General features: G+C 33.2%; 1 protein-coding gene across 7 annotated transcripts in view; it reads right to left on the bottom strand.

The window, feature by feature from the left end:
- LOC111050942 (neurobeachin-like protein 2) overlaps positions 1–10,703 on the bottom strand; it is a 347,898-nt gene extending 337,195 nt beyond the window's left edge. For all 7 annotated transcript variants that reach the window (XM_039432468.1, XM_039432467.1, XM_039432463.1 and 4 more), the window contains exons 1-5: positions 10,507–10,703; positions 7,086–7,292; positions 6,574–6,723; positions 2,249–2,438; positions 999–1,087 (exon numbers count right to left, since the gene is read on the bottom strand). In XM_039432468.1, coding sequence (XP_039288402.1) covers positions 999–1,087; positions 2,249–2,438; positions 6,574–6,723; positions 7,086–7,292; positions 10,507–10,575 — 705 coding nt within the window. In that variant the 5' untranslated portion in view covers positions 10,576–10,703. The remainder of the gene's footprint in view (positions 1–998; positions 1,088–2,248; positions 2,439–6,573; positions 6,724–7,085; positions 7,293–10,506) is intronic.
- Between the last annotated feature and the right edge of the window lie 9,637 nt (positions 10,704–20,340).

The following is a 20,340-nucleotide window of genomic DNA, read 5'->3' as shown; positions in this document are numbered from 1 at the left end:
TCTTTCCATTTCCATGGACGCGAATAATTCAGGTAACTCATCGAAAGCCATCGAACTTCAACAATGACTTAAGGTACTGTGAACTATTATTATTATTTTATGCTTAATTTTTAATATTCCTTTGTTTTATTCTATCTCTCATTGCTTGAACTGATGTCAAGCTGGTCCTTCGGAAATTTAATTCATAGTTTTACTATTCAAATCATTATACTGTGCTCTAGAAACATTATTCCTTTTTCGTCCTCAAACCCAATAACAAACAATGTATGCAAAATGTAGTTTGTTTAAACGAAACCGTAGATACTTGGTATTGTTGGTATCAGATACAAATCTGAAAATATAATCAATTATGACCTCTTGAATTAAGCTCCAACAGCGAAGATGATCAATAAAAAACCTATAACTCTCTGTAAAGTTCTCAATTATTCAAGCATTCTACTTCTTCAAACAAAATAAATACAGTACTAACCTACTATGGTCTGATAAACTGCAAAAATCATGAATATTTCCACTATTTAACGAATAAGCGTCAAAAATTGATTTTTTTTTTATTTTGTTGGTAGATATCGGATCTATGTTATGCTTGCAAACACTACTTTAGCAGCTTGAAAGTGAATGCTAATTATTAATTGGAAAACTGAAAATATGTGACTAATGGAAAAATATAGTACTTTATTCTGAATAAACATAATAAAGATTTCTCCTATTATCTATTGAATAATTGGAAGAAAAATCAGTTTCAAGTTAGTTGTTGTTATCCAAACCAAGTACAGTAATTGCAACCAGTAGCCTACATACTGGTGGGAGTGTATAAATGCTACTTATAAGCTTGTATTGATTGAATCCATTCAACTTGATTATAACGGTTCTTACACAATTAGTAGCCACCACCTATGAAGCGTTCTCGATTCCAACCACCATCACAATAAATATTCAACCCTTATTTGACAATAATAACCAAGGGATAATATCGATAAGCATATATTTCTAGCACTCACCTCGGCTCCAGAAACAATGGCACCCAAAACATTTAGAAGTTCAATACTCAGTTCAGGATATTTCTTAGCAAGGTCGGTTTGAAAACAATCTGAAATACAAATTCAATAATCATTAAGAATGAAGAATTTGGCAACTATTTACTAGAAGCATTGAGAATTCAATTCTGTTTCACGATTTTCACTGGATCTAATACACAACTCTAAGGCCCATATAAGACGGAACGAATAAAAGTGGAATACAATAATAAGGAGTGGAGGACTCGGAAATTTTAGATTGGTTTAAACTTTAAAGCTGATAGTTCAAGCTTCAAGACTGAATCAAGTTTTTATCGAGTTGTAAACCGATACAGAGTATCATAGTAGTTTTTAAATAAAAAGTTTGAATGCAAAAATTGGTAGGTAAATGTAGAAATTATGAAACAAATTTTTATGACTCAATGCTAACTGAATTCAAGTAAATACTGTACTGGACAGTTATATGCCCATTCAAGACTCCATTGGTCAATTTGTATAGTTGCTTTGATTAGAAAAATATGGTGACATTTATTTCATCTAGATTTCAGTTCATCTATTATAATCAGCTGTTTGCTCAAGGTTTGGATAACTGGAATCTATAGGAACTGATACCTTCCCAATAAATGCTTGTTAACTTAGTAGTTGTTTTTCAATTACAACCAGAACCAAATAATTTATTGCGATTTCTACTTTTAGTTAAACATTCTGTAAGTTTTTATAAATTTTCAAGAATGTACGTGCGACTATGGCAAGGTCCACGTTATAATGGTAGCATTTGAGCAACACTGGTGTTGCTATCCTTGTCTATCATTTGACAAAGCAGATATCGCTGCCCTTTTCTAACTTGGCAACGCTGCCAACAAGCCTGTAAACATGTCCGAACCATCTCAGTCTCTGTGCCTTTGTAAAGCGTACTATACTACAACCTCTTATTGATGTTTCAAGTAAATATTCAAAGATTAATTAATTAAATTCAAAAACTGCAATTTTCTTGTTTCTTCTTGAGTTTTCATACTTCTCGATCTGTTGGTTGATAATTGGACCCCATTGGTTGGCCATGGACCCCATATCCATCGCACAGGAAGGATCAAATACAGGGATGAACTAGATCCCTCAGTGCCTTTAAATTCAGTCTCTAAAAGTCATGTAAATGGTGTTGTGAACATTTTTTACTGAATTATATTTACTAATTAACCACCCAATAATGTTTAAATGAATATAAATAATAATCATACCATAGATGAAAGGAATAACTTCAACGTGCAGAAGAGCAGGCTGGAAGGTGAGTGTTTCGAGCGGGACTTTGGTGGTCGGCGAGAAGTGTCTCCATGTGAAATATGGATCGTACAAGCATTCCAGCAAATGGCACAGGCTCAAGCAGTAAGTTCTTCCTTCAGTTTCAAATTCGCAGTTACCACAAACAATCTAGGAAACAAATATGTAAAACATTTCTAAATAATACCAAGCTCTCTGTAATGATACAGAAGCTGATGACAAGATGTTTCTCAATTTGAGAAAAGCAGAGAGCAAAAAGATGAGAGTTGAAAAATAGTAAGAAACATACTGTATGAAGAATTTTATGATAGGAATATTAAGGTATACAAATTTATAAATTATATTATGGATTTCTGTAGTGGACTTACTACAACAAGAATAGGATTTGGAATTTCAATGCACTTTGTTAAAATGAAAATTAAAAATTCAATTTTTGTCCATCAAAAACATACATGTAGGCCTAACATATAACTATTAAAATGTCGAAAATCCAATCATAGATTCAAGATTCAAGATTAATTTATTGTCAGAACACTTTAACAAAAATGCAAGACAAAGTCAACAATTAAATAAAAAAATCTAAAATATAACAATAAACATTAATAGTCATCACAGTCACATCGTAATATATACAAAAGAAGACAAAGATAAGCAAATTCTATATAATATAATAAACATTTTTAAAACAGTTATATCACAGTTAAGAAAATACACAGACATCACCACAAATCCTCATAACCATATGGACAGCAGTCAATTAGAATCTTTTTAACGGAAAACTTAAAACTATTAATATCACATTCTTTAATATTAGCAGGCAGTTTATTAAATAACCTCTTTCCAAATTCAACAAAACTTTTCAAAGTTAAACGGTAATTGCACTGTGATAATCTAAGTGCTTCTGCTTGTCTTGTAAAATGATTGTGAATATTACTATTTATGGGTAAGATGGAAAGATTTTTTCTGGTATACATCAGACATTCAAACACATACAAAGCATAAACAGTCATAATATTAAGTTTTTTAAACAGAGGTCGACAATGTGCTCTACTATCTACTTTACAAATGATCCTTATGGCCCTTTTTTGTACAACAAAAAGTTTCTTCATATTGGTATCTCTCCCCCATGCCAAAATACCATACAACAGGTGTGACTGAATGTAAGCATAATATACAGCTACCAACACATCAATGCTAACAATATTTCTTAATCTACATAACATAAAAATGCCTCTAGATATTTTCTTACTCAATGAAAAAATATGATTTTCCCATTTCTTATTACTCTGCAATGTGATGCCAAGAAATTTGACATAACTAATATCTGTCTTACAACCAAAGTCAAAATCTAACAACTGGGTCTTATCTTTATTGAGGCAAAGTTAGCAGCTGTCCAGTCGTCAATAGTTGCATTAATCTGCCCCAATACATTCAAATTGGTAAAAATCTTTTCACACTTAATCTGGACTGCCAGATCATCAGCAAACATAAAAGCCTTAATATCTCCATTACTTATAGCAGCTGGCAAGTCATTAGTATAAATAATGAAGAGTATAGGTCCAAGTGTGGAACCCTGGGGTACACATGTCTGAACCTTCAAAAAATGAGAAAGAGAACCCTTATAAAAAGAAGCCTGAAATCTATCACTTAAATAGGAAATCATAAGCTTAATAGACACATCATCAAACCCATAAAACTGGAGTTTTTTTATCAAAATCTCATGAGATATGGTGTCAAAAGCCTTTGACATGTCATAAAAACTACTAGAAACTTTGTTCTTACCATCCAGCCAGTTAATACAGTTTTTCATAAATTCAGATATAGCACCTCTTTTAGATCTATATCCAAATTGACTATTTGTGAACAGTGAATTACAACACAACACTTCACATACAAATGGTGCAGCCAATTTCATAAAACATGAATTTAAATAGTAAACATCAAGACAAGCACTATTACTGAGAGATAATATAGAATTATACACCTGCTCAACAGTAATACATGAAAAAGAGAAAGAATTTAATACAGGATTATCTTGTTTGTGAATGGCAAGATAATAAGAAATATCATTTACAGAGGTAGGTACTCTTTGAACAATATTACCAACACTTTCAATAAAGAAATCATTAAAACCACCTGCCTTCAGGCAATCATTTTGTTTACTGTCTTTTAAATCGATCTTGTTCAGATTCTCTTTTACAATAGACCACAATTCTTTGGGTTTATTTTTAGCTGTCAGCACACGATTACAATTGTAATTGAATTTGGCTTCCCTCACAGTCTTCTTGAATATGTTTCTTAATAAATTATACTTATCCTTGTAATGAACCAAACCTGATTGTCTGAATAACTCATACATAAGCAAACAGTCATCCTTTAATTGTCTAATATCATCAGTATACCATTTACAGGTAGGAACAGCTTTTTTCTTGCACATGACATTCTTAACAGGAAAGCATAGCTCAACAGCAGTTAAAAATTTTCTATTGAAAAACATAAATTTATCCTCCAAAGAATCAATAGAATAGATCTCAATCCAATTAATCATACTAATCAGCGATTCGAATAAAGGAATATTTGAATACGTCAATGGCCTAATAATTTTCCTAGAACTCTGAAACTTGTAATTAGAATCATAAGTTACTTTAGAATCCAGATCCAACATAGTATGGAAAATGATGGCAAAATGATCCGAGACTACCATCGGTTCAACTTTTACTGAAATAATTCTATCCCGATGAATAGATGAAGCTATATTATCTATGCATGAACCTAATTCATGTCCAACATAGGCAGGTCTCGTTACTTCATTGACTATCAAATTAAGATTAAAGCTATGTAATAAATTATGCAATATCACAGTATGACTAGATTGAGACAATATGTTTACATTGAAGTCACCACAGAGGAAGACTGATGCATTGGATTTATTCCTGCAATTGAGCAAGTCCAGCATTCTACAAAGAATATCAATAAAGTTTTCAAAATTACTCTCCTCTGGAACTCTGTAAACTTCAATGCAGATAATATTTAGATCATTGATTAAGACTGCAGAAATCTCACACACCCGCTGAACAGACAGATCTATAAGATAGGAGATCTCAGCACCAACAAGACCATCCTTTATAAAAATTGCCGTTCCACCTCTTCGCCCAGAAGGTCTGCAATAAGCACTAGTGCAGTTGTATCCCATCACTGAGAGTTCAGAGAGTTCATGCACTGCCAGCCAATGTTCACAGATACAAAATATATCAACATTATACTTATTCAAAAGACAATAAAGTTCATCCAATTTGTTGATAACGCCTTGAGTATTCCAATGAATTACAACCAAGTTTGATTTTTTACTCTCATTTAAATTTACTTCACAGTTACTATTTGACTGACTAAGAGAACCATCAACTAAGTATTGACTATTCTTTGGGTGGTCTTCAAGTTTAAACTGTTGTTGCCACTTTGCTTCCTTGCAAAATATTTTGCAATGTAGGTATTTTTTGTATAGTCCAGTATTAGTATAGTACAGTATTAGTATAGTCCAGTAAAACTCTTTTGTTATAATGTCAAACATTACAAAACATTTTCTGTGTGGAAACAAAGATTCATTAATCATTGCAAATGAACAAGGTTAAAGCGGAATACCGTTATCAAAACAAGAAAAAAATAGCATAACAAAATTAACGTCTGCAAGATTATTCAAAATAATCTCCATTAAATATTCACCATTTTTGTATAAAACCTCCTTCAAACTCAATTGAATACCTTCCAGGAATTGGAAAACATCTTTGGTAAATATGAAACACTAACTTATGCTGTAACCCCAACGCTTAAATTAATGTACAGTCGGTTCTATTTTCAGTGACAACAAAAATGAAGTTACTCAGTTTTGGAGAGGAAATGGGGATACATGCAGATCGAACTGAATAATAATAATATCGAGTGACTTGGCTGGCTCAGGTCTGGTGTCAGAGTTTTCAGGTCGTAACTGATCAATTTCAGGGCCTCTGACTCTGACATGACCTAACGACTGCTTTTTAGGCAGCCGGGACCGATTGCTTAACTGAAGAAGAAATTTAAAGTGAAGGAAAACTTGGGAAGCAATATAATAACAAGTTCTACACAATATTATAATCCTTCCATAGTTTATAAAAACCATAAAATATTAATTCTAGAAAATATTAATTCTAGAAAATATTATTTCTCTATCCACTGAACGAGGAAACATTTTGAGAGTAAAATAACACAATAGAACGACTACTTTTCAATGTAGTCGTTGATACACGCTCACCTTCTGGATTATTGATGACGCAATAGATATACAGAGTCCAATGTAATCGCAAGATGCAATGAGAGGTATGTTGTCCAGGTTTCTACTAATAGAAATCAAACATCTCACCAGCAGATCAACTTCACCTAATCCGTCAGATTTCAGAACACCCTGGAAATTTAAAAATATGGAGTTTTAATTCATAAGAATTGGTTACAGATAATTTAGTTCAAAATTAACAATGATAGGTAACTATATTCCTATTTGTATAGGTCTAACTTTGTTTGCTAATCTCAGCAGCATTTATACATTTGGACAAGTATTGGCTAAGTTTATTTTGGCAAGACTGTTCGTCCCCCATTATTGGAATTAACTTGACTTGAACAGTTTCTTACAATTTTTTATAAATATGATAGCAGCAACCAAGTTCCATAATTAATATAATTTCCAACTATTTATTGTTTCTTTTAAGTTAGCTTTAACTTTTTTAAGTCAATAGTAATTGAATTTGTTTGATCACAGCTACCACATACCTTCTCAGTGTTATCGTTTGCGATGTAAATGAACTTTCCAATAGCAGGTAAAAGTTCCTCGGGTAATCTTGTCAGATGAGGACCAGTATCTGGTTTAACATTAGTCCAATTTGGTAGCGACTCCAAATTATTCCAATCAAGCTGTAGCTGGGCTTCCCAGATTGACACAAAGCCTCTCACAAAATGTCTGAAATATCCTTCCTCGTTCTGAAATGCAATGAAGATAAACAGTGAGAAATAAGAATGTTGGTGAATATTGAACAACATTTTTTCTATTATTTAATTTTCAAAACTAATACCACACCATTTTGAAACCCATTTTTTCAGAATAATTTTATATATCCACCCAGAGATAAAAAACAATTTTGGTAAAGAAGATCCACAACCTCTGCCCTTTCATTTCAGGTTGAGACCATACATCAGGCTTTAGAGAGTCGTGATTCGAGAGTGATCCTGATACTGTTTGACCTATCAAAGGCATTTGATTGTGTGCCGCATGATGTCCTGCTCAAGAAGCTTACAAGGTAAGGAGTAGGCCCACAGGGTCATGCATTGAGAATGGTTGAGTTATTTAATTGATCGTCGGCAGGTTGTTAGCATGATAGATCCTCCTGACGGCTCTTTGCCATGGAGTATATGCAAGCGTGACTATTTTAGATTTATTGTATAAGTGTAATGCAATTACATTCAATAAAATCATTTATTAATTTGTTTTTTTAGCATGACAGGTTTCCGAAGAGAAAGTTGTAAAATATGGTGCCCCACAGCCCACAGGGCTCTGTGTTGGATTCCCCTGCTGTTTATCATCATGATAATGTCTTGGTTCAAGCTTCATACAACACTTGTTGGAGCCCAGTACAAAACTCTCAACTTTTTGAGGAGGCAAAAGAATGTTTCTATGCTAACAGGCTGTTGATAAATGAGATGGGAAAGCAGAAGCTGATGTACTCTTGATAAAGATGATATGAATGTTGCACCAGTAAAGCTGCGTTTACACCAAAGTTAATAACAAAATGTTATAGCTTAATCCTTATAGATTCTATCAGATTGAACATATCTTATGATACACATGATAAACATAAGTGTTTACAAGTACCGTTCAATCTAATAGAATCTATAAGGATTAAGTTATTAACATTTTGTTAATAACTTTGGTGTAAACCCAGCTTACATTTTGTTAATAACTTTGGTGTAAACCCAGCTTACATTTTGTTAATAACTTTGTGTAAACCCAGCTACATTTTGTTAATAACTTGGTGTAAACCCAGCTTACATTTTGTTAATAACTTTGTGTAAACCCAGCTTACATTTTGTTAATAACTTTGGTGTAAACCAGCTTACATTTTGTTAATAACTTTGGTGTAAACCCAGCTTACATTTTGTTAATAACTTTGGTGTAAACCCAGCTTACATTTTGTTAATAACTTTGGTGTAAACCCAGCTTACATTTTGTTAATAACTTTGGTGTAAACCCAGCTTACATTTTGTTAATAACTTTGGTGTAAACCCAGCTTACATTTTGTTAATAACTTTGGTGTAAACCCGCTTACATTTTGTTAATAACTTTGGTGTAAACCCAGCTTACATTTTGTTAATAACTTTGGTGTAAACCCAGCTTACATTTTGTTAATAACTTGGTGTAAACCCAGCTTACATTTTGTTAATAACTTTGGTGTAAACCCAGCTTACATTTTGTTAATAACTTTGGTGTAAACCCAGCTTACATTTTGTTAATAACTTTGGTGTAAACCCAGCTTACATTTTGTTAATAACTTTGGTGTAAACCCAGCTTACATTTTGTTAATAACTTTGGTGTAAACCCAGCTTTACTCTGCTGTGCTCAAGTATTGATAATCAACGTAGCTGATAGCAGCACTTATTCAGAGTAGCCAAGAAGCTATCAAAAGTATTTTATCTCATCAGAAAAATGAGAAATCAGATTGGAATTCAGCACCTTTCATTGTTGTATCATTCAGTATTCAACAGCCACATTGTAAAGTTGTGAAGAATATAAAATATAAATAAAAAATATTAGTAATAACTCTTTAGCGAATGTGTTCTTAAGTGAGTTTTTATTTCAATTACTATAACAAACTCAACTCTTTAGGACAGCTAATAATATTATAAATACAACATAAATGCTTAACACTACACACATCCAATATGGCATCCTGCTCTGGGGTCACTCGGCTTACGTGAAGGAAAACCTACTGCTGCAGAAAAAAGGTCTTAAATCAATAAGTTTAGTAATTTCAATGACCACTGTGACCCAAGTTCTGTCGTATGGGCCTACATACCGCCTTTAGGCAATATATTGTGACATTTCTCCCATAGTTAGTTAAATCTCACCACGAATCCTTCACAGAAAGAGGACAAATTCACGATACCAGAGGAAGAGCTAATATGAACATACCCCGTTGTCGACTTCCTAAAGTGACAGACAGCATTGGCAATGAAGCTGTTTAATCGTTTGCCTTCTTCGCTTACACTGCTCGGAGCACGGTTCAGTAGCCTACCTTCAAGAATGTAATAACTCAGTGGCTGATTGAGAGGAGCTATTATAATCTAAACTTTTATGAGCACTCAAAGTTAAAAAAATACTTTGAACGCTCATAAAACGTTCAAGAACGAAAAAAAGGAACAAATTATATGATACTTATTGAAAATGTCTGCCTCTTCCCAACCATATCCTTAGAATAAGATTTTGACTGTTAGTTTTCTAGTTACTGACGTTTTTCAAAAATCTATATCTTAACTTAGATATCGAAAACTAAGAACGGTATAAGAAAATTTTACTGAGCATTTTTGGTTGCTAATTTCATGTAGAATCTATAGTCTTCGACTATTACCGGTACCGCTTATCACACATCGTTTATGGGACAGCCTGTATACTTTGATGTCTCAAATAGGCTATAAGATAATCCTATATTTCTAATACTATTTCTATTATTGAATTATTAAGATTTATGGTGTTGTAGGCCTATAGTTCAAAAGGTACATTAATTCTATTTAAGTTTCATAAAGATTGAATGTTAAATTATGCTCATCAATATTTATATTTATTTATTTAGTTTTCAACAATACCGTATGTTAATACTAAAAACAAAGTATTATTCTTGTCACATCCATATTTATTCTATAAAAGTTATTAAAAAATATGGATGTGACAAAAATAAAACTTGTTTTTTCAATTATGGAGAAATGCCACAATATTAATTCCTATTCAACAAATTTTATTAATATGTTAATAGTGTGGTAAAATTTCACAGAGCTCTGGTAAGGGATTAATTAAAGTAAAAATAAGGACAAAAAGCTAAAGATCGCCAATCGCCATCATAAGTTCTGGTGGTCATACTCATCTACCTGTACAACAAAATGTTAACCTTCAAATTAACACTGAACTTGAGTGATAAGAGCTCACCTTTGTTGTATATTGCACCCATGATGAATAAATGTCCTTTTTAGTTTCCATTGAAATTTTTGATTCCATAATGGAAACTAATTGAAGGCTGAGAATTAATCCGCGATAATCACATATTTACACGACGAAATAAAACGCGATCGGTACACAAACGCGAAACTGTCAAAACGACAAACCGCACTCACTCACACACCGAAATTGACACTGACATAGATAAACACAATTAAACAGCTGATACAAAGCGACAGCGACACAAAACTATGCCTTTACAATATTACAGAATAATTATTGTTTTAAAAAAAGATTATACAATAATTTTGAATCATGCTCGTTTATTGTTTTTTATTTAAATCGATATTTTTTTATGATTTTTAAATGTATAATATTTATCAAACCCAGATTGACTAAAACATGTCGCGCGAGCGCCATATTTGATTTCAAAAATACATCCTTTCGATGCGCTCTGTCAAGTTTAAAAAATTAAATGACAATGATTATGATTTTGTTATATAGAATAGAATATAGAATAGAATAGAATAAGTTTTAATGTAACCGCTTCTGAGGTCTTCAGAAGCATTACCTCCGTCACAATGTACAGCAAATGTCACACATACAATACAATAATTGGAAAGATACTATTCTAAAAGAACTACAATATCATGATATATTAATATCATGTCCAAACAAAGAAAGATATTATATATATATATATATATAGATATATATATATATATATATATATATATATATATATATATATATATATATATATATATATTATATATATATATATATATATATATATAAGATATTCTTGTCTTGAAATATAATGCAGTCAAACAAATAAAAACGAACAAACATAAATGAAAAGTAGAAGTAGTTGATACAGTATTTACTTAATGTAGGTACCTCAACATAATATGAATAATTTTACAAAGTCCTAGCCAGTTCATAGAACTCCTGGAAAGTGTAAATGGGGTTACTGATTAGGAATATCTTCAGCCTCTGCTTGAAAACTAGATTTGGCAAACCTCTAAATTGTTCAGAGAGCATATTAAAAAGCTTCACACCAATGAATAGAAATGTTTTTTGCGTGCTAGAATACTCGTAGCGGCTGGTGATCAAATTATTCCTGCCTCTAGTCTGATGCTCATGGGATACTCCCTGCTCAACAAAACCTTTCAAATTCTCCTTCACATGGGTCAGACACTGAATAACAAAAATAGAGGGAAATGTCAGTATTTCTAATTCTTTGAAGCTCTCTTTGCATTGAGCGCATTTTGGCAGACCACAAATAAGCCTGATTGCCTTTCTTTGAATACGAAATAGTTTTGAGCTATATGCCTTTGACCCCCACAGTACAGCACCATAAGACAGGTTTGACTGAATGTGAGCAAAGTAAACTACCTTTAGAACATCAACACTGACACAAGTCCTTAACTTTCTTAATATAAATATTCCTCTATTAAGCTTTCCAGCGGTTTTATCAATGTGCCTTGACCAACTCAAACAGTTGTCCAGAGTGAATTCCAGAAATTTGGCTTCCTTTTCCGCATCTACCACCAGCAGTCTCCTATTATAAGTGAATCTCAAATCTTGAACCTTGTTGGAGTTCACGCACAGCAAGTTTGAGTTGCATCACCTCTCAATTGACTGAGTCACCTCTTGTGCAGCAGCATTCAGGGAAGCCTCTGTTGGCGTGCTCAGAAACACACAAAGATCATCAGCAAAAAGATAACTCTTAGCTGGAGGGTCAACTATAGTTGGAAGGTCATTAATGTAGATTAGGAATAGTATTGGACCTAATATTGACCCCTGAGGAACCCCATGAGAGACAGGCAAGTACTGAGATTCTGATCCATTGAATGCAACTTTCTGAAAACGATTGCTGAGATATGATTCAATCATCCTTATGGATCTGGACTGAAACCCATAGAATAAGAGTTTATCTAGTAGGAGTTTGTGAGAAACCGTGTCAAAAGCTTTCGACAAATCAAATAACTTAGCCTGAGTGAAGCACTTATTCTCTAAGGAGTCCAAGCAATCCCTATAGAGATCCTCAGCAGCTCTAATTGTGTTTCTCCCCACTCTGTACCCAAACTGAGAGTTACTAAAAAGACTATTAATCTCAAAGTAGTTTACTATTTGCATATTCAAAACACTCTCAAGAACTTTGGACACAGTGGTGGTTATATTTATCGGCCTGAAGTTATTTAAGTCAGATTTGCAACCTTTTTTATGGACAGGTAAGACTTTACTCAATTTTAAAGTCTGTGGAAAAACACCATCAATAATTGAGCTATTCACTAAATTTATCAAAGGATCTATAATATAATCACAACCCATTTTCAGCATTTTTGGACTTATATCATATACATCTGTGATATTGCTGGCTTTCATTTTCCCAAGAACACGAATAACATCATCTTTTTCAATCAATTCAAATTCAAACTTAGAAGAGGGTTTACAGTAACCAGAATTAAAAAAATCAATTGGACTACTTGTTGAATTCCTACTTTCAACCTCAGCAACAACTTTACTAATATTTTTTATGAAGAATTCATTGAACTGGTCTGAACTTAATGGACTATTATTGTTTTTCACCAACACTGATTTACTAGACTGTTTTTTAATTACATCCCAGATTGCCTTGCTTTTGTTCTTTGATTCAGAAATTATCTTGTCATTCTTATTTCTTCTGATAGTCTCTAGTTTGTCCCTAAACTCTTTTTTGTTTCTCTTATATTGTATTTTTATGTCATTATTACCAGTAGCAAGGTAAGCGCTGTACAACAGATCACAGGTGTTCTTTATAGCGAGCAGTTCTAGATTGTAAACCTTACTGGGTTTGGGAGCAGTTGATTTAATTTCAAGTATTTTCAATGGAAAAGCTGTATCTACTATTTTTTTCAATGTATCTAGAAAGAATGACGTTTTCAATTCTAAATTATTTTCTACATACAAACTAGTCCAATTCATTTCAAATAAAATATTTTGGAAAACTGAAATGTTATTATCGTTTATGTGCCGTATTGTCTTCGTTTCATTAATATTTCCTTTCGTCTGTTTAGTGGAGAGAGTATTCCTGATAACCAGACCCCAATGGTCAGAAAACCATGTTCTCACAACATCACATGTAAATGAATTCTCAGGAATTGTAGTTACAATGTTATCAATACATGTCCCTCCATTTAATACACTGGGCCTAGTTATACTATTGAAACCCACCCTGAGACCAAATGAAACTAGAAGCTCTTTAAACCCTTGTGAAGTTGTGCTCCTTGTAGGGTTATCTCTTATGATAGAGCCCCACGTTATGAAGCTATTATGTAAAGTGGTAAACCTTTGCCAATCCTTTACAGATGATACAATGTTATTAGTATTTATAAGAGCAGTTGTTAAATTCCCTCTTTTGCGAATAAATTCACAAAAAATTAAGGCCGTCCGGCTCGCAAAATTACTGGGTTCAAACCTCAGTTCTAGCTCAGTGGTAGATGCATGAATTTTACAAATACAAGTAATCACCATAAGGTTCAATGACCGGTGATTAATAATTCTTACCGCTGCTTCTATGAAGTTCTTGAAGAATACCAGTGAGGAAATTAAAAGAATATTTGATGACTGATTAACAGTAACCATGCACCCACTAGAGAATAATAAAGACCAACTATAGTTGTTTCTAGTTGATTCTTAAAACGCTCGTCGCGAATACAGGTATTCACCAATTTATCCTTCCAAAATTCCTTAGAACTTACAACGCCAGTTCTTGAAGCTCTCTGGATCCTTATATATATAACTGGAACCTTATTAATATAATTTTTCAATATACTTGTTCTGGCAGACTAAAATGATTATCATCAAAGGATGATAAATACTGAGTGCTCTTAATAAGATCAATATTATTTGATTCAATAATTTTATATGCTGCTGAATATTTGTTGGTATTAAAACAGCTCAAACTGTATATCACGAGATGAACTAGGATAAAATAAATTTCTATGATTTGTATGCTGACATAAAACACAAAATATATTCCCATAAAAAAGTGTATATAAAATGCTCGATATATCTATAATTTTTCTTAAATAAATTCTTTCTAAAATCTGAATAATTATCACAAGATTTAATAGCTTTCACAATAGTGAGTTTCAAATTCATAAACACATTATATTTAATACTGATGCTTAGACTTCCAGTCAATACAAATTTCTACAAATAAAAACCTGTTTGGTCTATAGGTTTGATATGATATACTTTGTTCAATTAACAAAATTATAATTAATAAATTATTATTCAAACATGAGATCTCAGGGATTTATATGAATTCGGGCCGTGCGTGGAAGTAAGCCTCCTACATATATCAAATAAATTTATAAAATGTTCTTATGAACTATGTGATATTATTCAACACGTGGTGACTTTTTATTTAATTTAAGTCAATTTGAATAGCGCTTTTAATTAATTCCCCCACTATACGCAGAAAATCTAAAACGAGCTCGTTTGACTTATCACTCACATAAATGAAGTTCTTGACGGTCTCGTGGATTGAATTAATTATTTCCAATAATTAATTAGGTAGGCTCCTTTCGTCTCTGCTGGGCTAGCGCGTGATCCAGATTCTTATAAGTTTCTTTCCGAATTAAAGATATATTTATAGGGAATAGTTACAAATTACGAACTCTTTGACAGCACTGAGTTCACAGATAATTTAACATTTAATACAAATATTTCACATTTAAAAAAGGGTTTGGCTTAATAGTTTTAAAATTTTAAAAAGGAAGAAAGAACCCTAAACTCCATGTGCATCCTCTCAGGTCGAGATCTTAAGCCAGAAGAAGGAGGTTTTCAGAAAAATTTGTCTCTTCCAAGAATAATTCTGTAAGCTACTCTCTGATTGGCCTTCAATTTAATAAACTCAATACAATTGGTCGCCTTGGGAATCAGGGCTTCCTCGACTTTATAATAGAAAAAATTAAATAAAAAAAGTTTTTATACAAATATATGGAGTGTTTATCTTGAATTGATTTCATAAATAATTAATCATAACATACGATTTTAATAGATAATACATTTAGTTTTTTATATGAGTTTTGTATACTCTTGATTTTTCGTGCTTTTTTAGATTATAATAAATATTTATACAGAAATAATAGTTGTTCGTATTTCTACACATCAACTTCCTTTAGTATACATAATATATCCTTTGTGAGTAAATTTTATATAGTTCAACCTGTTATACTGGTTGACCGAATGATCAGCTGATTCGCTCAGCATTGATTCTAATAATTATCGATTTATTCAAGATCGACTAATTCTTTTCAAAAATGTAAACAAATAATTCTAACCTCAATGTTCATGCAAACTTTTATTTTTTATAATCCGCCAATAATAAGTAAGCCGCTTTATAATTTTTTGATCTTGCCAATGGGTTCTCATAGTTATTGAATCATAATTATACATGTTTTCTTATCGTTTTAGATAATACTATTACTCCTAATCGCTAATAATATTCGATTTAAGTTGATTGATCCTTTGACTAGGTCTAACGTTCTTTCCATTTTATAATTCTATTAAAATTCATTGGTTCATTTTAAAATATTTGATGGTACTAAAGTACCACGTGACACAATACGCCCTCTGATTTCTGATATAAAACGACAATTCGAGAATATAATATAATTTTATGATCCTGTTGGTTTTGGATCAGAAATCACACATGTTACAAAGTCTGTTAATAAATCTACTGAGAATTCTGTCTCCTAACAATTCAACAACATATACAATAATAAATAAATTCAACTCAAATACATACGCCTTACATCGGCCAATCTCCTACTACACACAATACACAAATATAAATTATCTCCTCCTCCATACACAATATAAACCTTTTTTCCAATCCACGCTTCGCCCTCAGGCTAGAAGCACATTTGAACGTTAGTGCAAAATCATTGCCAACCTAACAACCTTATAATTCTCTGACTTGCAGAATATAATATTTCTTCTCCCTCGACATAGAATAGTGACTTGTACATTTTGATTTCAATCTCTTGCAGAATTTGGGCTTTACTTTTATACAATGAATATTTTTAAAGGATAATCTTTGGTAAGTTTTATTAAAGAGAACTTCTTATTCATTTGATACATTGAAACTTTGGCTTAATGCTTTTTGGTGGTAACTATGCGGTTTGATCATTTGGCGGATAATTTTGTTTATTTTCTCAATTAGTTTACACATAAATAATAATAATATAATATTTTTATAATATCTCTACATACAATTTACATTTATATGACACTTGAGCCTTTCTTGGGGGTGTCAACTTAGGCGATTTATCAGGCATTGAATACTCGGGTTCTTGTAGTGGACAGCTGGTTTTCGTTGGCTTCTGTTCATCAACTGTCGCCATTTTGATGTCTTCAAGATATACAACAGTATAAGTTGGCTTTTAAATTAGAAGTCATTTATTCACTTGTTTCGTTAGTGAGGATGGTGTTAAAGATGGCTTCTAAATTTTTTATTTCTTTATTTTCAGATGTTGTTATTCGAAGTGGATACTCGTCTGCTAATTAAGTGTATTGTTGGTGTTCGTCTGGTACATATACATAGACAGGTAAGCTAATGACGTTTCATCAAAATATTATTATTTATATCCTTATCGCTTAGTGTCCCGATAATACGGTTTGAGATTAGAGATATTTTCCCACCAAGTTAAATTTGGTTTGCATTCTTCATACAACTGAACTGTATTACGTTCAGTTACGGCTGCTATTTTATATGGTCCAGTATAAATATGAAAGAATTTTCTGGTAGTTTTCTCCAACGCATTGGATAATCTATGGCTTTTTAAAAGTATTTCATCTCCGACGCTGTATTTAAACTGTTTGGATTTATTATTATGATAATGTTTTCGTGAGGTCGCTGACCTTTCTAATCTCTGTTGCACAATGTGACAGATGTCTAGGTTAGGACGAGTTGAAGCATTCGACGGTGGGAAATCTATTAACTTTTCAATAAACATTTGATTTCTTTCTCCGAAAATAACCTCTACTGGTGTATATCCTGTATTTTCATTGATACAATTGTTGAAACATTCTTCCAGGAATGATAAATATCTAACCCAACTTTGATGTTTTTCAGAGCAGTACACCCTCATGAATCGTGAGATTTCTGCCATACGGCACTCCACGGGGTTCGAGCTAGGAGAGTATGCGGAAGTTCGAGATATTTTTATATCAGCCAGGTCAAGTATTCTTTTCCATTGTTTGCTACAAAAATATGATGCATTATCTGAAAGAATGCGCTTAGGTTTTCCTACTTGTGGAGTCCACTTGTTCACTACGCAATTTGCTAGGGCTTCACCTGTTAGTTTACCGATGGGAAAGAACATGGTATATTTGGAGAATGTGCATGTTAATACGAATATATATTTTTTCCCATGTTGTGCTAGGGGTAGAAGACCATAAATGTCTGCTGATACTAATTCCAGTGGGGCGGTCGGCAATATAGGTATCATTGCTCCCCTGACTTGATATTTCAGATGTTTTGTTTTCTGACATAGGTCGCATGCTCTTAATACTTTGACTACCTTTTTGTGCATACCTTTCAAATAACAGGCTTCTTTTAGTGTGCATATCGTTTTTCTTACTCCAAAGTGGCCAATCTCTCATGTGTTTCCTTAATCAATTCCTCCACTATTTCCTTAGGTATTATGATTCTCCAGTTATAACTTTGTGGTGTGGTGCGGTGAAATAGAAATCCACAGTATCGTGTGTACTGTCGCAGGTAGTTGGGCGGTTCAGACGGTCCTTCCTCCAATATTTCTAAAATTTGTGATAGTTTGGGGTCTTCTCTTTGCACGTTCTGAATCCTTCTGGGTGTTAGTGTATTCTTGTAGACTTTAGGTTTGATATTTTCGGGATATGGTATGCTTTCGTCCATTTCCATTGCATAGCATTTCAGGTTTGTGTCGTTACAGTATGTGGCATCTAGTTCTCGGGATAGAAAATCGGCTGTTTGGTTTTGCTTTCCTGGCAAGTGGGTGAGATCGAGATCAAACTCTTGAAGAGCGAGAAACCATCTTGACAGTCTGTTGTGGTTCAATTTAGCTGTTTTAAAAAATGTGAGAGCTTTGTGGTCGGTATTGATATAAATTTTATTTCCCAACAGTAGCGTGCGGTATTTTTTACAGACTTCTACTATACTTAATAACTCCTTTTCTGTAATCAAATAGCGTCTTTGTGCTGGGTTTAGTGTTTTACTAAAAAAGGCTAGTACTCCTTTGTCTCCTTCGGCACTTTTTTGAAATATTTCAGCTCCTATGGCGTAATCTGAGGCGTCTACGTTTATGTAAAATGGCTGGCTCATATCGGGATGACTTAGTACAACTATTTCAAGGAAAGCTTCTTTTAATTCTCGAAATATCTTCTCTTCTGCTTCTGTCCACTTCCACGCTTTGTTGGTAGATAGTACGTGACTTAATTGGGCAGTGTAGTGTGACATGCGGCTGTTGAAACGTCTATAGAATTGAAGAAATCCAATGAATTTCTGTAGTTGCTTTCGGTGAGTTGGTGAAGGGAATTTTCTGATGGCTTCTAATTTACTGCTATCCTGGGAGATGCCATCTGGGGTAATGATATGTCCCAAATATTTGACTTGTTGTGCATAAATTCACATTTTGATAATTTCAATTTGAGTCCACATCTGATGAGGCGACGAAATACTATATATAGGTGTTGACAATGGTCCTGAATATTTGTTGAAGAAATAATTCCATCATCCACATAGAGTGTACAAAAATCTGTGACATCTTCTCCGACGGCTTGACGAAGGCAACGAATAAATATGGCCATGGCGTTCCTCAGTCCAAAAGCTAGGCGAGTGAAGCGGTAATTTCTTCCATTGAATAAGAATGATAGATAATCTCTTGATTCTGCTGCTATCTGGATCTGCCAATAACCTGCGCTTAGGTCAACTGTAGAATATACATTCTTCCCACTAAAGGTTTGAAGTACTTGTTCTATCTGGTCTGGGCTCTCATGGTCATCTTCCAGAATGTTGTTAAGCGCTCGCGCATCTAGACATAATCTCACGGTGCCGTCTTTCTTAGCAACACAAACAATTGGTAAGCTATATTGAGAGCTTGATGGTTCAATAATCCCCAATTCTAACATTCTGTCTATCTCTGCTATAGCTGCCGGGCGGTATGTAAATGGTATTGGATAAGATTTTCGGTAATAGGCTTCATGAGGTTTGACTTTGAGTCGGCATTCAAAGTCTTTGGCTAGACCTGGTTGTTCTGAGAAGACATCTCTATTCTCAATGAAAACCTTCGCGACACTGTTTTTTGTATCTAAATCCCATTCGGCATAACAGTTTATCCTATCCAATAATTTTTCAAACATTTCTTCAGAGGAAATCTCTTTATCAATCACGCCGTCATCTGTTGTCGTTAAACTCAACACTTCAAAATGCTCCATGGTTTCTTCCATTTCATGAATACCCCAAGTCCTAGGAACGCCTTCCATGTGATATGCAAATTGTACTATCCGATTTTCTCCAGGATGTCTTTTTAAACTGAGAGGTGTAATAATTTCGGTGGTGGTGGTTTCAGGGCTTGCATGGAATTTTAGTGTACGGAAATTCAAACAGGTTCGAAAATACTGTAGGAAATCAGCGCCTATTATCATTGATGGACCTTTGACTGGTAACACCAGGAAAGTATATTCAAATATAACTCCTTCTATTTCCACTTCTAAGAGACATTGAGTGGTTACTCTTATTCTTCTGCCAGGATTAATACCGGAAATGTATACATTAGTGAGGGGTAGCGT

The sequence above is a fragment of the Nilaparvata lugens genome, chromosome 7 (genome assembly GCF_014356525.2).
Source record: "Nilaparvata lugens isolate BPH chromosome 7, ASM1435652v1, whole genome shotgun sequence".
NCBI classification, from domain to species: Eukaryota; Metazoa; Arthropoda; class Insecta; order Hemiptera; family Delphacidae; genus Nilaparvata; species Nilaparvata lugens.
This window is presented reverse-complemented; position numbering and strand designations above follow the sequence as displayed.